This window comes from Pelophylax lessonae, assembly GCF_965119305.1.
Source record: "Pelophylax lessonae genome assembly, chromosome: 12".
Taxonomy (NCBI): Eukaryota; Metazoa; Chordata; class Amphibia; order Anura; family Ranidae; genus Pelophylax; species Pelophylax lessonae.
In genome coordinates this window covers 222,577,465-222,597,350 of record NC_138779.1, presented here as the reverse complement: position 1 = coordinate 222,597,350, position 19,886 = coordinate 222,577,465, and the positions used below count along the sequence as shown (strand labels likewise).

General features: G+C 48.5%; 1 protein-coding gene across 1 annotated transcript; it reads left to right on the top strand.

Moving 5' to 3' along the window:
* The first annotated feature begins 6,972 nt into the window (after positions 1-6,972).
* CPLANE2 (ciliogenesis and planar polarity effector complex subunit 2) lies at positions 6,973-14,294 on the top strand. The gene is made up of 5 exons (XM_082273166.1): positions 6,973-7,122; positions 10,147-10,299; positions 10,985-11,109; positions 13,166-13,302; positions 14,051-14,294. The coding sequence occupies exons 1-5, from the start codon at positions 7,005-7,007 to the stop codon at positions 14,283-14,285; spliced, it is 768 nt and encodes a 255-aa protein (XP_082129292.1). The 5' UTR covers positions 6,973-7,004; the 3' UTR covers positions 14,286-14,294.
* Positions 14,295-19,886: the final 5,592 nt, after the last annotated feature.

The following is a 19,886-nucleotide window of genomic DNA, read 5'->3' as shown; positions in this document are numbered from 1 at the left end:
TGCAAAGCCATAAAGAATAAAAAAAAAAAAAATGTACTGTGCCATTTTATATAAAAATCTTTAATGCAAATTCCATACATAGAGGCCCTTTATGTCACCCATGAAGCCTGGCGGAAATACTCCCAATGTTTACATTGTGGACATGTCCGTCATTGGGTGCTCGCGCCCGTCAACACCGGAGTGATTGCAGTTCAAAGCTGTGCAGTACATTCTCCCCTGTTCCCTGAGCTCACATCCCCACAAGGATTCTTACTGTGACCCCTCTTTCTCACCCTGGGCTACGACAAAATGGCCACCAAGGCTCCCTCTTCAAGGACATCTAAAGGGATCACTTTAGTTCTTAAAGAATAAGGTTTAGGGGGCCACAATGTATTTTAAACCTGCTGCCCCCCCCCCCCTTGTCTGCATGGGTCATTTTATGTAAAAGGTGAAGTTGGCCTTTAAGTTACAAGTCGTCTTTTTAACCTTTTTACATGGCAATACGGAAATCCAAATCCTCCCAGTGTCTAGGAAAATTGGATTTTGATTCTAGCAGACCTGAGTATTAAGCTAGCAATATACAGGGATTGGGGGGAGGGGAGGGTCGTGTCGCTCTCTGTTCTTCCCAGTTATGCCAATCTGGGCGCTGGAATATTTATTAAAGTTTGTTTCTACATAAAGACTGTTTGTGTCACGGCGTCTCTTAATTTTTAGACATTAATTAGCACATCTCTTGATTGGGCTCTACATGATAAGGATATTTAGGATTTATCCTGGAAGCGTTCAGGCCGCAGTGATGCTGTTTGCTTGCGGAGCAGCCATCTTGCGCTGTGGGGGGAGGGGAGTGGGGGCAAATTGCTCAGTATGTTTTGGGGACCATAAACTCTCTTCTCCAGACCCACAAACGCTGCTCAAGTCTTACAGTGCCTGAGTCAACACCCTCACCAATGGACACCATTAAACTATGATGAGATCGTGTTTCACAAGTCCTGGCTCCGCGTCTTATTTCTGGGGGTGCAATGGGGTTCACTATACGATGGTCAGTCCATCAGGAGAGACCTCCTTTAACCACTCAAGGACCGGGCCTATTTCTGACACTTGTTTACAAGTTAAAATCTGTATTTTTTTTGTTAGGACCCCCAAACATTATATATTAATAATAATATATACACACACTTTTTTTTTTTAAAGCCGAGACCCTAGAAAATAAAATGGAGATTGTTGCAATACTTTGTCACACCGTATTTGCACACTGGTCTTACAATTGTAATTTCTTTTTTTTTTTTTCTTTTTTTTAACTTTTTTGAATTCAATAAGAAAACAGTTTTTTTCTATAATGTGAAAGATGTTACACCGAGTAAATAGATACAACATGTCAGGCTTCAAAATTGCTCACGCTCTTGGAATAACGACAAACATTGGTACTTAAATCTCCATAGGCGACACTTTGTAACTCTTAACTGGTAACCTGTAGAAATTTTTAGAGGAGGTCTAGGGCTAGAATTATTTTGCTCGCTCTAACGATTGCAGCGATACCTCACATGTGTGGTTTGAGCACCGGTTACATATGTGGGTGTGACTTGTGTATGCTTCTGTGTGTGAGCTCAGAGGGACGGGGCCCTTTAAAACTTTTTTTTTTTTCTTCTTTTTTACTTTTTATTTTTACACTGTTCCTTTTTTTAAAAATTATTTTTTGATCACTTTTATTCCCATTACAAAGAATGTAAACATCCCTTGCAATAGAAATAAGCAGGACAGGACCTCTTTAATGTGAGATCTGGGGTCAAAAAGATTTCCCATCTACACTGAAAAGCAAATTACTCATATTATATTATTTTATTTATTTTTTTTTTTCATTGTGGAAAAAAAAAAAAATAGGGCCATTGGGAGAAATTGTGATGTATGACATCACTCTGGTCCTCCAAGGCTATAGAGTGAAGTTGGGGCTAGCTTGCCCTCACCAAACTTCCTGCCTAGGAGGGTAAAGGACTGGATCAGTTTCCTGCTACCAAAGGCTCTGGTAAGCAGGGAAAGTGACTGGGAAGTGGCGTGGGTCACTCCTCCCATCGCCCCAAAAAATGTTCCAGTGGCGAATCACCACTATTATGTGAAAGAGGACTTGTCCGCCCAGTAAAAACAATACTGGGGTCATGGCAGCTTACGTCAAAGTAGCGACGTAAAACTGCGGCGGGCTGCCCGGAAATGGTTAATATCAGCTCTATGATGAGCTCATTTCTTATGGCATTTAGACTTCGTTCTCACCGCTTCAGTGCGATTTGGTAGTGATAATTTGACAAGGTTTGTAAACTTCATGGGGCCAAAATTGCACTGGAATAGCACCATAAGTAGTGCAGGAACCTTTTCCAAAATTTCTCCATGCCGAATCGCTCTGATGTGATTGGACTCCATTGAAAACTGATTTCCATTGTCTGTCCCATCTTAGAAGTGAAGTGCGCCTTAAACAGCTCTTCTTTCAAAACTCAAACCCTTCAATTTACAAGAATTACTCCAAAGCAGACATGTCGGGAGGGTACATACTGGCCACCCCCGGAGCACTTTGTGGTTCCTTCTAGAGCCCTGCGCGGGACTGTTTTATTAAACCTGCACCCGCTAAATGTCTGCATTCCACTCCCGCTAAATGCCTGCGTTCCACTCCCGCCCGCACCCGCCATGTCTGCGTTCCACTCCCGCAATGTTTGTACATTTATCGCAACTCCTGCATATGCCTATTAAATATTTTAGCCCACTGGATGTGCTCTAATATGTACTGTATCTTCTGCTATATACAGAACTTCTCTATTAATATTTTAGCCTGCTGGATGTGTATACAGTAAGCTTCAGCTACTTACAGAACATCCCTGTGCTGTAATACTCTATGTACCGTGCTGAGCCAATCACGGCAAGCGGTGTATTCTATTAATGCCTACAAAGCCTGCTCAGATTGGCAAAGGTTGTACAAGCCCCGCCTCAGCCAATCTGAGCAGGCTTTGTATGCATTAATAGAATACACCGCTTGCTGTGATTGGCTCAGCACGGTACATTGAGTATTACAGCACAGGGATGTTCTGTAAGTTGCGGAAGGTACTGTATACACATCCAGCATGCTAAAATATTTAATAAGAATGTTCTGTAACTAGCTGAAGCTACAGTACCTGGCGTATGAGATGCCAAGGGTATCTGTTTTATTTAAAAAATTCATCTTGTATGCCGGAAAATACAGTACACCAAATCGCACCATTACCCGCGGGTACCCCGCAAAATTTTGTGACTGCCCAATCCCACGAGAATTGCGTTGGGTCCCGCGGGAGCCCAAATCCAATGCAGCCCTCTAGTTCCTTCCTCTGTCCTGTATGGCTACAGACACAGTGACATGAAGGTTGGAGGATGGAACCATTAAAGTGGTTCTAAAGGCTGAAAGTTTTATACTGTTATGCATGAAGGCAAAAAACCTCTGTGCACCAGCCCCCCCAATACTTACCTGAGCTCCATCTTGATGTAGCAATGTGCATAGGAGCCTCTCTCTCATTGGCTGAGACAGCAGCAGGAGCCATTTGGCTTCCACTACGGTCAGCCAGTGAGGGGAGAGAGTGATGGGGCTAAGCCCTGGCTGTGTGTGTGAATGGACACAGGGCAGTGGCTCGGGAGCATGCCCCCACGGCAACCTGCTTGCTGTGGGGTCACTTGACAGGAGGGAGATACCAGGAGCACCTGCACAGGACCAAAGAGGAGGATCGGGGCTGCTCTGTGCAAAACCATTACACAGCATGTAAGTACAACGTGTTTAAAAACATTGCCTTTAATATCTCTTAAAGCACTTCCACCACATGGGTGTACCCGTACGTCCTCGGGTTTCAGTGGTAATATCAGGATGGTGGGTGCACCTACAGCCATCCTGGTATTTTTTGCGCAAGTTTAGCCTAGTGGTTAATTAGTCACTCAATCACTTCAGCAGGGGGTCCTGCCTCCTCCTCTCCTGGGCTCTCTGGTCCCATTGCGAAGGATGGGAATGATTCAGGCGGTGGAAATGGCTGCCCTGTACAGAGGGAGGAACTGACACCGTTCTCCTCTTTAACCCTGGAAACTGGGAGCGATGATTATTCGTCACTTCCAGTTCTGTGCCTTTGTTTAACTGGCCACCAGCAGCCAGAGAAGCAGCCGATCGGCCCAATCTCAGTCTAATTGACTGCATGAGGGACCAGAGGAGAGATTTGTGGTCTAATAGACCCCAAATCTCTCCATAAAGAAGACCTGTCACAAGGGATGTTGTTCATCCCTTGTGATGGCAATAAAGTTAGTACAAAAAAAAAAAAAAGAATTTAAAGAACCCCTGTCCCCATGTGCTTGCGTGCAAATGCGAACGCATACGTTACTCCCACACCCTTATGTAAACGGTGATTGCACCACACGTGAGGTATTGTGAACATCACAGCAGGAGCGCCAGACCTCCTGTGCCACTCTAAACTGGTAACCTGTAAAGGTATTTAAAGCATTGCCTATGGAGAATTTTTAGCACTGTAGTTTGCTGCCATTCCACAGGCAGACGCAATTTTAAAGCGTGACGTGTTGGGTATCTATTTACTGGGTGTAACATCATCTTTCACATTATAGAACAAAGTTGGGCTAACTTTGCTGTTCCCCACAAAACAAAAATGCGTTTGAAAAACTGCTGTGCAAATACAGTGTGACATAAAATATTGCAACACATCGTTTTAATATTTGGATGCTTTAATAGCAGGATTTGCAACTCTTTCTTACTTGAAGATGCTGCTGGTGAAGAAACACTTTGTGATGATCCAGAAACAGCAGAAAAAGTGATTGTGGAAGGAGAAGTTTGGAGGAAAAAGCTCCTCCCACTTTTATTCTGGCCTTCATTTTAATCCCTAATGTCTTTTCAACCATTTTCCACCCACGCTATAACTGAAAGACAGCTACAGCCCGGGCTTCCAGTGCTGGGAGGGCGCTGCTTGTGCTCCCTGCTCTGTGATCGAGTGAGTCCTATGGACTCAGATGATCACAGAAGAGGGTAAAGGGCCAATCGCAGTGGCCCTTTACCATGTTATCAGCTGTCAGCCAATGACAGCTCATCACGGAAGTAAACAGAAGGCTGTTATCGTCTCTTCCACCCCAATGATCAGCATAAGGAGAAAAGAAGAAAGCCGGTATTTTGCTTCTGTTACAACGGTCCCAATCTGTGCCCAACAGTGCTGCCAACCAGTGCCACCTATCAGTGCAGCCCCATCAGTGTACATCAAGGAAGGAGAAAATGTACCGGTTTGCAAAATTTTATAACAAACTGGAAATGTTTTTTTTTTTCCACAATTTTCTGTATTTTTTTTGTTTATTTAGCAAAAAATAAAAACCCCAGTGGTGAATAAATACAACCAAAAGAAAGCTGTATTTGTGTGGAAGAAAAGAAAAAAAAAAAAAAGTCATGCGTACAGCATTAGATTGCAGCGCAACTGTCATTCAAAGTGCGACAGCGCTGAGAACTGGCCTGGGACGGAAGGGGATATAAGGGCCGGGTAAGCAAGTGGTTAATGTCTCTAGGACTGCTCTGATGTGCCAGGTTGGGTTTTATCATTCTTGTAGCATTTGGAAAAGAAGATTTCTTCTCATAACATCTGCAAATTGCAGTTTTGCTCTGGCAGTGCTCACACTGGGGCGACGCGGGAAACCTTGCGAATCAGCGGTGGTTCCCGCATCGCACAGTGGTTCACACTGGGATCTGCGACTCGCTGGGGGGGGCGGTGGTGTCAATGTAAAGTTAATGACAGCCCCAGCTTGGTTTGCAGATCACAGTGCAAACTGAAATGGTGCAGGAATTGGATCGCATAGATATGAACACCCAGGCAATATGATTCCAGGTCCTGCACCTTTTTAGTGCGAATGTGATTTCAGCCATACACTTTGTATGGCTGAAATTGTATTGCACAGAGACATCGCATGTGATCTGCACCGCTAACTCATCAGTGGTTTTATGGCATCTGTGTCCCCGCTGGGGAGATTTCCCTCCATTTCCTGTGCCATAGCCACAACAGAAAGTGAGAGGAAATCTCTCCAAGAGTGAGGGAATCTCGGGGTGTCCCCGCTGCAGAGATTTCCCCTCTATTCCTGTTCTGGTAACAGCCCAAAATTTGGGATTTTCTTTTACTTTTGATGGTAAACAGGACAAATATAGAGGGTGACTCTCCCGAACGGGGGACACAAACAGCAATAAAACCTGACAGGGGTCTCATCCATAACTAAAATAAAAAGATCCCCTCCCCCCCGTTACACTGTAGCGCTCTCTTCTCATATTTTGTGTATTTTCGAAGCTTCTATCGCTCCTCTGCACACAGGAAAGGGAGGAATTAAGCTTAAATAGTAACTTCACTTTCGTGGGAAAAAAAAATAAAAATAATCTAGTGTATACAATTACGACACGAGTCTTATTGTATTTGAATTTAATTAAAAATGACCTTTCCTCTTCAGTCTGCAGCTCTGCAATTTTCTGTGAAATGCAATATAACCACCTGGAGGCACTCTGTACACAGATTACCCCGCCCCCCAGAAATGTCATTTCCTGCTTCTGTGATTGGCTCGCTGATTTTCCCAGTTTGCCTAGGATATGAAATGTCATTTTTGGTGAGATTCTCCCAATAGGAACACGTCTAAAGGGATGCAGGCCCAGCAGATTTCCTCATTAGAGTTCTGCAGCTGCCACAGCTGATAGATAATTATGAAACCACTCCCATTGGACCCGCTCAGCACAGAGGAACAACCAATGATTTCTTCAGAATAATAAAAGGTAGAAATCTGCAACAAAGTTTGTTATAATCCCTGCAATGTACAGAGATCACCCAGAGGGGAATGATTGTTTCAACAAAAGTAGAGTTACTCTTTATGTATATTATCCACATTCCTGAATAATGAACCGTGTGGGCGTGGTCTCTGATGCGTTCCACCTGAGCTGTTCACGTGGTTTCCTGTCCTCACTCTGACGTCATCCGTCTGCGACCCACCCGGAAGTGCTGCTAGGAGACGCAATGCATCGCGCTCCTTTCCCCAAACCCGGGAGTCTGATCGTCCCCGACTGGCAGCAGAGCGAGGAGGGGAGAGAATACCTGAGCTGCATCCTACGGAAGAGGAAACGGCGGCTGTTCGGTAAGTAACGTGTCTGCGGGAAACTACCGGACCAACCGAACTGCCAAATCTACAGCGCCACCTGCCGGCTGCTGCGCCGTCATTGCACCTCTGAGTATACACAGCGCCACCTGCGGGTTATTCCGCTGTAATTACACCTCTGTATATACACAGCGCCACCTGGCGGCTATTCCGCTGTCATTACACCTCTGTATATACACAGCGCCACCGACCAGCCATTCCGCTGTCATTACACCTCTGTATATACACAGCGCCACCTACCGGCCATTCAGCTGTCATTACACGTCTGTATATACACAGCGCCACCTGTCGGCTATTCAGCTGTCATTACACCTCTGTATATACACAGCGCCACCTGCTGGCTGCTTCGCTGTCATTACACCTCTGTACACAGCGCCACCTGCGGGCTGTTCCGCTGTAATTACACCTTTGTAGATACACAGCGCCACCTGCTGGCTGCTTCGCTGTCATTACACCTCTGTATATACACAGCGCCACCTGCGGGCTGTTCCGCTGTCATTACACCTCTGTATATACACAGCGCCACCTGGCGGCCATTCCGCTGTCATTACACCTCTTTATGTAAACAGCGCCACCTGGCGGCCATTCCGCTGTAATTACACCTCTGTATATACACAGCGCCACCTGGTGGCTATTCCGCTGTCATTACACCTCTGTATATACACAGCGCCACCTGCTGGCTGCTTCGCTGTCATTACACCTCTGTACACAGCGCCACCTGCGGGCTGTTCCGCTGTAATTACACCTCTGTATATATACAGCGCCACCTGGTGGCTATTCCGCCGTCATTACATGTCTGTATATACACAGCGCCACCTTCCGGACATTCCGCTGTCATTACACCTCTTAATATACACAGCGCCACCTGGCGGCGATTCCGCTGTCATTACACGTCTGTGTATACGCAGCGCCACCTGGCGGCCGCTGCGCTGGCATTACACTTCTGTATATATACAGCGCCACCTGGTGGCTATTCCGCCGTCATTACATGTCTGTATATACACAGCGCCACCTTCCGGACATTCCGCTGTCATTACACCTCTTAATATACACAGCGCCACCTGGTGGCTATTCCGCTGTCATTACACCTCTGTATATACACAGCGCCACCTGCTGGCTGCTTCGCTGTCATTACACCTCTGTACACAGCGCCACCTGCGGGCTGTTCCGCTGTAATTACACCTTTGTATATACACAGCGCCACCTGCGGGCTCTTCCGCTGTCATTACACCTCTGTATGTACACAGCGCCACCTGGCGGCCATTCCGCTTTCATTACACCTCTTTATGTAAACAGCGCCACCTGGCGGCCATTCCGCTGTAATTACACCTCTGTATATACACAGCGCCACCTGGTGGCTATTCCGCTGTCATTACACCTCTGTATATACACAGCGCCACCTGCCGGCTGCTTCGCTGTCATTACACCTCTGTATATACACAGCGCCACCTGCCGGCCATTCCGCTGTCATTACACCTCTGTATATACACAGCGCCACCTGCCGGCTGCTTCGCTGTCATTACACCTCTGTATATACACAGCGCCACCTTCCGGCCATTCCGCTGTCATTACACCTCTTAATATACACAGCGCCACCTGACGGCTATTCCGCTGTCATTACACGTCTGTATATACACAGCGCCACCTGGCGGCCATTCCGCTGTCATTGCACCTTAGTGTATACACAGCGCCACCTGGCGGCTATTCCGCTGTCATTACACGTCTGTATATACACAGCGCCACCTTCCGGCCATTCCGCTGTCATTACACCTCTGTATATACACAGCGCCACCTGCCGGCTGCTTCGCTGTCATTACACCTCTGTATATACACAGCGCCACCTGGCGGCTATTCCGCTGTCATTACACGTCTGTATATACACAGCGCCACCTTCCGGCCATTCCGCTGTCATTACACCTCTTAATATACACAGCGCCACCTGACGGCTATTCCGCTGTCATTACACGTCTGTATATACACAGCTCCACCTGCCGGCCATTCCGCTGTCATTACACGTCTGTATATACACAGCGCCACCTGCCGGCCATTCCGCTGTCATTACACCTCTGTATATACACAGCGCCACCTGGTGGCTAGTCCGCTGTCATTACACGTCTGTATATACACAGCGCCACCTGCCGGCCGCTCCGCTGTCATTACACCTTTGTACACAGCGCCACCTGCGGGCTGTTCCGCTGTAATTACACCTCTGTATATATACAGCGCCACCTGGTGGCTATTCCGCCGTCATTACATGTCTGTATATACACAGCGCCACCTTCCGGACATTCCGCTGTCATTACACCTCTTAATATACACAGCGCCACCTGGCGGCTATTCCGCTGTCATTACACGTCTGTGTATACACAGCGCCACCTGGCCGCTGCGCTGGCATTACACCTCTGTATATACACAGCGCCACCTATTGACAATTTGACTGTCATTACATCTCATATATATATATATATATATATATATATATATATATATATATATATATATATATATATATATATAGCGCCACCTATCGACAATGTAGCGGTGATTACACCTCTGTATGTACACACCGCCACCTACTGACAATTTCGCTGTCATTACACTTGTAATTGTTTTGTGTAAATAGCGCCATCCAGTGGCCACTTTTCTGTCATTACACCTCTATATATTTTTAATGTGAGCACATCGCCCTCTGGTGGCTGTTCCACCACTTTGCTTTACGTGCTGTAAAGCATCTTGTGGCCGCTTTGCTAAATTTCCTTATGCTGACCCTGCCAATGCTGGTTATTTGCTGTGATTGCAGCCTTGCAGTCACACACTGTCTGTCTTCTGGTGGTTTTATTATGTTATTTTATCTGCTTTCACTTGTTACATGCTGCTATTATTTAACCTTAAATTCTAAGCTCCTCCCAGCTTTATACCTGCATTCTGGATATTTTGTGTCTTTATGACATCAGATGATGTATTTATGATGTCATTGATGTGACTCTTCCCCCCCCCCCCCAGGTCTCATAGAGCAGCCAGTGTTGCCTCCGCAGCTTCCCTCTGACATCGCCAGCTACAAAATTTTTGTTTGTGGAAAAAGCGGAGTTGGGAAAACGGCTCTGATCGCCAAACTGTGTGGACTGGAGATTCCCAGCATGCACCACGAGACAACAGGTGAGATGTAGCTGGAGATGATTCTTCCCTTCTGTATGTTTTCACTAAAGGCAAGGATAACTCGAATTATTCGTAAATGTTCCCTCCCCCCTCTTCCTACTTATCTCACATACCCTGTATGCAAAAGATCTGAGCACTTACCTCTTTTTTAATCTGGTCCAGTTACATAATCCAGCAGCTTTGGCCTCCCTGTGTCAGTTACCAGCGGCTGATAGTCAGAGCACCTAAAATGGCTGGTCCTGGGGAGCCTATAGGTGACGTCACGGCTCCGGGAATTCACAGCTGTTAGTGGGGGTTTCCTTATTCTGGGGTGACAGAGCTGCTGGATCACATGACCGGAACAGATAAAAAAATAAATAAAGGTAAGTACACTTTTCATACAGGGTAGGTAGGAGGAGGGGGTTATTTGGTTGATATCCGGCAGCAAATTGAGTACTTTGGTGCCATTTAATGCTTTGATGTGCAGTTCATGTTATATGTCCCCATAACTTCCACTGATACCTTGCAATGGAAAAACACCCACTGGGTGTGTCCTACGGACCCTATATCAGTATTTTGTATTGAAGATGTTCTTATGTGACCTGTACTGTGGTCTTGGAACAACCTGTGTAATTGGACAATGCTTTAAAAAAGAATTAAAAAAAAAAATGTTCTGTCTTGTGTTGAATTTCATGTTCCCCACCAGGAATCCAGACCTCTCGTGTGTACTGGCCCGTCCGTCCCCGGGACAGCCAGCGCCCCATCATCTTCTGTTTCCAGTTTTGGGATTGTGGCGAATCAGCAATAAAGAAGTTTGATCACATTTTGCTGGTACGTGTTGTCCCCTTTCATCTCTCCCTAGAATGTCCACAAACCCCTCCCAGTCCAGCTGGCTCCACCTGTGGAGCTCCTAATATAGGAAGGCTGGGACTCTGCGGGGGCAGGATGAAGGAGGGGCTTGGAGATTAAGTAAAAATACCTCAACTTTGTATCCTTTCCTTCCTTCTCTTTTCCGTTTTTGGTCCCTTCTCTACCCGCTCCATTCTCTTTTTCTCCCCTTTTCTACCCCTTCTTTTCTCTCTCTCTTCCCTTCTCCATCCCTTCTATTTCCTTACCTTCACTTTCCCATCCCATTTCTTTTCCTTCTTTTCCCTCTCCTTTACTTTCTCTTCCCTCTTCCTTTTCTTGTCTTCCCTTTTTCTATCCCTTTGTGCCCCTTTCCCATTATCTTTCTTCTTTTTTTTTTTTTTTTCCTTCTCTTGTTGTCTCCCCCCTCTCCCTTTTCTTCTCTTCCTCCTCCTACCCCCTCCTCCCTCGTTCTTCTTCCTTCTGCCTCCCCCCCTATTTCCTCTCCCCCTCCCTCCTCCTCCTCCTCATTCTCTTCTTCCTTCTCTTTCCTTCTCCTCCTCCTCTTCCTCCTCGTCCTCTTCTTCCTTCTCTTTCCTTCTCCTCTTTCCCCCTCCCTCATTCTTCTTCCTCCGCCTCCTTCCTCCTCCTCATCTTCCTCTTCCTCATGTTCTTCCTTCTCTTTCTTCCTGCTTCTTCCTCCTCCACTTTCCTCCTCCTCTTCATCTTCTTCTTCCTTCTCTTTTCTCCTCCTTCTCCTAGTCTTCTTTCTTCTCTTTCCTCCTCCCTCCTTCTTCTTCCTCCTCCTCTTAATCTTCTTCTTTCTTCTCTTTCCCCCTCTTCGTCGTCTTCTTCTTCCTTCTCTTTCCTCCTCCTTCTCCTCGTCTTCTTCCTTCTCCTCACCTTCTTCTTTTTCCTTCTCTTTCCTCCTCCTCCTCTTAATCTACTTCTGATTACTCCTATTTCCTCCTCCTTGTCTTCCTCTTCCTTCTCTTTCCTCCTCCCTCCTCCTCGTCTTCCTCTTCCTTCTCTTTCCTCCTCCCCTCTCCTCCTCCTCTCTCCTCTCTCTGCCCTCTCCTCTCTCTGCCCTTCTCTTCCCTCTTCCTTCCACCAGGACAATCTAAGGCGTTACTCCCCAAAAGTATCTTCACCTTCTATCTCTTGTAATTCTCGCTAATCTTTCTCTTTAAACAGTTTAAATCGTCCTCCTGACATCCTCCATTGGTATAATGGACCTCATTTCTCTCCTACATACTGATTTGTGATTGGCTGGCTCAGTTCCTGTCTTAGATCAGCGATTGGTCGGAAGGGAATTCTGACATTACACTGAGGAGGACTTGCACTTCTTTCCAGAGATAACTGAAATGGGAGGTTTCAGGAAAGTTGTTTTCTCTGTCCATCCGGTGTCCCTGCTCTGCACAGTGTGGACAGAGATCCGGCTCAGGAAAGGTGCGGAGGATGGGGGGTGCCGCTCATGGTAAATATCCGAGTCACGGCACCAGAATGTTGTGGTAATTTCTGGGGCGTGAGGTGCAGGAGGAATCCTGGAATGCCTCAGGTAAGAGAGTAACAAAACCAAAGAGGGCGAAGGTCACCCTGCTGCCATTCTCATTGGAGTCTTTTTAGGCGCCATTTTTGAGTATTTTTTTTATTTTGGTATTTTTTTTAAAAAGCGATTTAATACAAAAAAAAAAAGCCTAAAAATTCACACACAAAATGACTAAAACCACGAAGCGGGACGGCCAGCTGGGGCTGCAGACGGACAGATTGATTCCAGTGAATCTGATTCTCCCGATGCAGAGGCGGAGCCCCACAATCCAGCCCAACCCAATAATCCGTGAAACGCATCGATAGCTGTGGCGTGACCCGAATTCTGTTGTGACATGGCTCCTCCCTCTAAGGGCGGCCATGGGGGATAAATTGTGTCACATGACAGGGTCCGGGGTCACACCGCGGCTTTGGTTGCATTTCGCAAATGTTTGGTTTCTTAGGCTCCGCCTCTTATGGATTCAGTAACTTGACCATTTCTCTTCCCCCTCAGGCTTGTAAGGAGAAGGCCGACGCCGTCCTCTTCCTCTTCTCCTTCACCGATCGCTCGTCGTTTGAGGACGCCCCTGCGCTGATTTCCCGCACTCTGAGCCAGGAGGAGGACGCGGCACGGGTGGTGATCGGCACCAAGTATCCTATTCAGGGAATTTTCCAGAATGTTCCGCCTTTTCTTTATATGGTATAAAATCTTTAGATTCCGAATCATTCTCCTTCCCCCGGTTGCATTTCATTGGTTGTCGAGGAGTCGGGACCCATAAAGAGGACCTATCAGAACGGTTGTCACCTCCGAGGCTCCCATCCTGTGCTGGGGGGCTATGGTGGTTCCTAGCAGGGCCACCCCCTCATCCCAGAACTAGCACTAAATCCCGTAGCCAGAAATGGCCGCTTCCAGCATCCAATGGGAATCTCTGCTGCATCAGACAGCGTCTGCTCTGATTGGTCCTCTTTGGGTGACATCCTGGGTTGTTTTACTTTTTTCTGTCAGGTCCAATGGCTGCACACAGGAGCTTTATTACCCCTCCCCCCCATCCCCAGCTTTTCTATGACCTGTTGCGGGAGGAGGCGGAGCCTAGCGCTACACCAATCACAAGCGAATCTCTATTTGGAGGGTTTTTGGCTCCCTCCAGTGGTGGTTACATGATGCTGCAGGAGGTCTGATCTGTGGTCATGGAACCTGAGGCTTTCTCACATGTGGCCCACACTGGAGCGAGCCCGGAGCAGCACTTTCTCCAGCAATGGTTGGAGATCAGCTCCCCATCAGTCTGCAGAGTTTTACCTCCCCCGCTCCTGTGACACCATGATATGCGCCATGTTTGTCTGCCCCTCCCCCCATCATATGTGTGGAGGGTTCTCTGTTCTGTCCTTAACTCCCGAGCAGATTTGACCAGTTCATGCACACGGACGTCACGGATCAGGACATCAGCGACTTCCAGCAGACGTGGCAGCTGCCGGTGATGCGGGTGAGGAGCGTGCACGGGCCGCGGCTCAGCGACGGGATCAGCCTGGACGGGCGGGCGGAACTGGCGGATGCGGCTCCGGTGCTGAACGGCCTGGCGGAGATCCTGTGGCACCGTGACCAATTAATGGCAGGACTGATCGCCGTCCAAGTCTGATCGCCGCCCATGGATGATCGCCATGCACAGATTGATTGATTGGACGGATATCAGAACGCCATAAATTATTATTTATTTATTCATATTTATTACTGAAACTCCATTTTCATTTCTTCCACCAACTGAGGGAAACTTCTGGGCTGGTCAGCTATTTCTGTGTCACTCTGACACCTCCTCTCTGACACCCTCTTACTGACACCTCCTCTGTGGCTCCTCCTCTCTGACACCTTCTAATCCCCCATGAAAGCAGGAAACAACATTCACCGCAGAGGAATCTCATTGAATGTTATGGAGAAGCACAGACAGTTCTCATTTGAGATATCATTTGTGTGACTGGTGGGGACTGATCACAGTGACACCACGCTTCCTGTCCCAGTGACACCGCGCTTCCTGTCCCAGTGACACCGCGCTTCCTGTCCCAGTGACACCGCGCTTCCTGTCCCAGTGACACCACGCTTCCTGTCCCAGTGACACCACGCTTCCTGTCCCAGTGACACCGCGCTTCCTGTCCCATTGACCCCATGTTACCTGTCCCAGTGACACCACATTTCCTTTCCCAGTGATGCCATGCTTCCTGTCCCAGTGACACCACGCTTCCTGTCCCAGTGACAATATCTGATCAATAAATGCACAAATCCTGCTGAGTGGAAATCTTGTGATATCTTCCCGCACTGCGCTCTATAACTTCCATTGTTCTCAGGTCTCTCTGAGGTCTACAGAACACCTCCCCCTGTGCTATGGTGATGAAGAGAGGGGGAGATGTTCTGTAGTCCAAGGGTGACAACGCTGCTCCTCCATAGATACAGTACAGTGCAGTCACCCGGGGACAGGAAGCGTGTTACTGGCAGGATCACCAGGTGAAAGGAAAGGGGAAAATCCTTCAAAAAAAGAAAAGGAATGCAACCGCCACATCTGAGCACTGGAGAGCAGAATTGTAAGACGTTTGGATACGTTGTACCCGATCTGTGAGCGGCATTGCCGGCGTTATACTGAGTGCACTGTGTGTGAGATTTGTTGGTTTACCCCCCATAACATAACACTCTATGGAGAGCTCACCAACCCCCCATAACATAACACTCTATGGAGGACTCACCAACCCCCCATAACATCACACTCTATGGAGAACTCACTGACCCCCCCATAACATAACACTCTATGGAGAACTCACCAACCCCCCATAACATAACACTCTATGGAGGACTCACCAATACCCCATAACATAACACTCTATGGAGGACTCACCAACCCCCCATAACATAACACTCTATGGAGAACTCACTGACCCCCCATAACATCGCACTCTATGGAGAGCTCACCAACCCCCCATAACATAACACTCTATGGAGAGCTCACTGACTCCCCATAACATAACACTCTATGGAGGACTCACCAACCCCCCATAACATAACACTCTATGGAGAGCTCACCAACTCCCCATAACATCGCACTCTATGGAGAGCTCACTGACCCCCCATAACATAACACTTTATGGAGAGCTCACCAACTCCCCATAACATAACACTCTATGGAGAGCTCACCAACTCCCCATAACATAACACTCTATGGAGAGCTCACCAACTCCCCATAACATAACACTCTATGGAGAGCTCACCAACTCCCCATAACATAACACTCTATGGAGAGCTCACCAACCCCCCATAACATAACACTCTATGGAGGACTCACCAACCCCCCATAACATAACACTCTATGGAGAGCTCACTGACTCCCCATAACATAACACTCTATGGAGGACTCACCAACCCCCCATAACATAACACTCTATGGAGAGCTCACCAACCCCCCATAACATCACACTCTATGGAGGACTCACCAACCCCCCATAACATAACACTCTATGGAGGACTCACCAACCCCCCATAACATAACACTCTATGGAGGACTCACCAACCCCCCATAACATAACACTCTATGGAGGACTCACCAACCCCCCATAACATAACACTCTATGGAGAACTCACCAACCCCCCATAACATCACACTCTATGGAGAACTCACCAACCCCCCATAACATAACACTCTATGGAGAACTCACCAACCCCCCATAACCTAACACTCTATGGAGGACTCACCAACCCCCCATAACATCGCACTCTATGGAGAACTCACCAACCCCCCATAACATCACACTCTATGGAGAACTCACCAACCCCCCATAACATAACACTCTATGGAGAACTCACCAACCCCCCATAACCTAACACTCTATGGAGGACTCACCAACCCCCCATAACATCGCACTCTATGGAGGACTCACCAACCCCCCATAACATAACACTCTATGGAGAGCTCACTGACCCCCCATAACATCACACTCTATGGAGGACTCACCAACCCCCCATAACATCACACTCTATGGAGAACTCACCAACCCCCCATAACATAACACTCTATGGAGAGCTCACCAACCCCCCATAACATCGCACTCTATGGAGAACTCACCAACCCCCCATAACATAACACTCTATGGAGAACTCACCAACCCCCCATAACACATAACATCACACTCTATGGAGGACTCACCAACCCCCCATAACATAACACTCTATGGAGGACTCACTGACCCCCCATAACATAACACTCTATGGAGAGCTCACCAACCCCCCATAACATAACACTCTATGGAGGACTCACCAACCCCCCATAACACATAACATCACACTCTATGGAGGACTCACCAACCCCCCATAACATAACACTCTATGGAGGACTCACTGACCCCCCATAACATAACACTCTATGGAGAGCTCACCAACCCCCCATAACATAACACTCTATGGAGGACTCACCAACCCCCCATAACACATAACATCACACTCTATGGAGGACTCACCAACCCCCCATAACATAACACTCTATGGAGGACTCACCAACCCCCCATAACATCGCACTCTATGGAGGACTCACTGACCCCCCATAACATCACACTCTATGGAGGACTCCAGGACAGTCTTCCATGTGTTCTGTATGGATACAGGACCGTAGGGGGTTGTTTTATACTATGGGGGGGGGGGGGGCAGCTCTCTCAAAGGAAGGGGAAGGGGTAGAGAGAAAGAAGGGGGTAGGAGAGAGATAGGAAATAAATGGGTGGGGGGAAGGGGGCTTTGTCCTAAACACAGACACCTTATGTAAACTTATTTTTGTTAACATATATTTCTTTAGTGTGTGTATATGTACAAAAGTTTTATATTTGTATGAATTTAAATAAACAAATGTTCTCCACATTATCTTCTCTTTTGATTTGGCACAATGGACGCATTCTTCTACTCACTGATGGCAACTCCCTGTACCCGGTATTGTTCTACCAATGAACTCCTTGCAGTGCCAGGACAAGGTCATCTAGAGCCCAGGGCAAGCGTGCCAAAATGCACCCCTCCCCCAAGATGTATGAGCATTATGTGTCAGAACCCCCCCCCCCCAAAAAAAAATAAAAAAAAATCTGCATGCTTACCCCCCTAAGCATAAATTCCCCCTCCTCCCAAAAAAAATCCACCCGCTGCTGAAATCCCCTTCCCAGCATAAACCAACCCCCGGAAAAAAAATCACCCCTCTTAGTACAAATCCTCTAACCCTCAAATTTCCCTTCAGAGCACAAATCCCCCCCCCCCCCCCCCCCCGCCAACACAAATTCTCCCTACTCCCCCATCCTAGCACAAAATCCCCCCAAACTTCCCCTCCTAGCACAAATACCCCCAATCATCCCTCCTAGCACAAATCCCCTCCCCCTACAATACTACCTGTTCTAGCACAAACCCCTCAAAATTCCCCCTCCTAGCACAAATCTTCTTCCTTCACCCCATCTCCCCTCCCAAAACAAATCTGCTCAAATCACTACAGCCAGCACACCTCCCCAAAATCTACCTCCTTGAAAAATTGTTATCCCCTGCCACCCCCTAATTCCCTCTTGCAACACAAATCCCCTCCCCCAACCTCCTTGTGGTGGCACTCCCCCCCCCCCTCACATGATACCACAGTGCCTAGGGCATCTATCCCTCCTGCCCACCCCTTGTCCCGGCCCTGATTCCTTGCAACCTCTCAAACAATCCTTCTCTGCTTTCTGATCTCCACCTCCACTCTCTGATCTCCACCTCCGCTCTCTGATCTCCACCTCCGCTCTCTGATCTCCACCTCCACTCTCTGATCTCCACCCCCGCTCTCTGATCTCCACCTCCGCTCTCTGATCTCCACCTCCGCTCTCTGATCTCCACCTCCGCTCTCTGATCTCCACCTCCACTCTCTGATCTCCACCCCCGCTCTCTGATCTCCACCCCCGCTCTCTGATCTCCACCTCCGCTCTCTGATCTCCACCTCCACCCTCTGATCTCCTCCTCCTCCTCTCTCTGATCTCCACCTCCACCCTCTGATCTCCTCCTCCTCCTCTCTCTGATCTCCATCTCCACTCTCTGATCTCCACCTCCGCTCTCTGATCTCCACCCCCGCCCTCTGATCTCCACCTCCGCTCTCTGATCTCCACCCTCTGATCTCCTCCTCCTCCACTCTCTGATCTCCTCCTCCTCTCTCTGATCTCCACCTCCGCTCTCTGATCTCCACCTCCGCTCTCTGATCTCCACCTCCGCTCTCTGATCTCCACCTCCACCCTCTGATCTCCTCCTCCTCCACTCTCTGATCTCCTCCTCCGCTCTCTGATCTCCACCTCCGCTCTCTGATCTCCAATCTCTGATCTCCACCTCCTCTCTCTGATCTCCACCTCCACTCTCTGATCTCCACCCCCGCGCTCTGATCTCCACCCCCGCTCTCTGATCTTCACCTTCTCTGATCTCCGCCTCCACTCTCTGATCTCCACCCCCGCTCTCTGATCTCCACCTCCGCTCTCTGATCTCCACCTCCGCTCTCTGATCTCCACCTCCACTCTCTGATCTCCACCTCCACTCTCTGATCTCCACCTCCGCTCTCTGATCTCCACCTCCGCTCTCTGATCTCCACCTCCACCCTCTGATCTCCTCCTCCTCTCTCTAATCTCCACCTCCACTCTCTGATCTCCACCTCCACTCTCTGATCTCCACCTCCGCTTTCTGATCTCCACCTCCGCTCTCTGATCTCCACTCTCTGATCTCCACCTCCTCTCTCTGATCTCCACCTTCTCTGATCTCCACCTCCACTCTCTGATCTCCACCCCCGCGCTCTGATCTCCACCCCCGCTCTCTGATCTCCACCTCCTCTCTCTGATCTCCACCTTCTCTGATCTCCACCCCCGCTCTCTGACCTCCACCTCCGCTCTCCACCTCCGCTCTCTGATCTCCACCTCCACTCTCTGATCTCCGCTCTCTGATCTCCGCCTCCACTCTCTGATCTCCACCCCCGCTCTCTGATCTCCACCTCCACTCTCTGATCTCCGCCTCCGCTCTCTGATCTCCGCCTCCGCTCTCTGATCACCGCCTCCGCTCTCTGATCTCCGCCTCCGCTCTCTGATCTCCACCTCTGCTCTCTGATCTCCACTCTCTGATCTCCACCTCCGCTCTCTGATCTCCACCTCCACTCTCTGATCTCCACCTCCGCTCTCTGATCTCCACCCCCGCTCTCTGATCTCCACCTCCGCTCTCTGATCTCCACCTCCACCCT

Coding starts and splice junctions, on each gene's coding strand:
- CPLANE2 (XM_082273166.1), top strand. CDS start 7,005: ATGCATCGCGCTCCTTTCCCCAAACCCGGGAGTCTGATCGTCCCCGAC. Junction 7,123..10,146: donor GAGGAAACGGCGGCTGTTCG/GTAAGTAACGTG, acceptor CCCCCCCCCCAG/GTCTCATAGAGCAGCCAGTG. Junction 13,303..14,050: donor CGGGTGGTGATCGGCACCAA/GTATCCTATTCA, acceptor ACTCCCGAGCAG/ATTTGACCAGTTCATGCACA.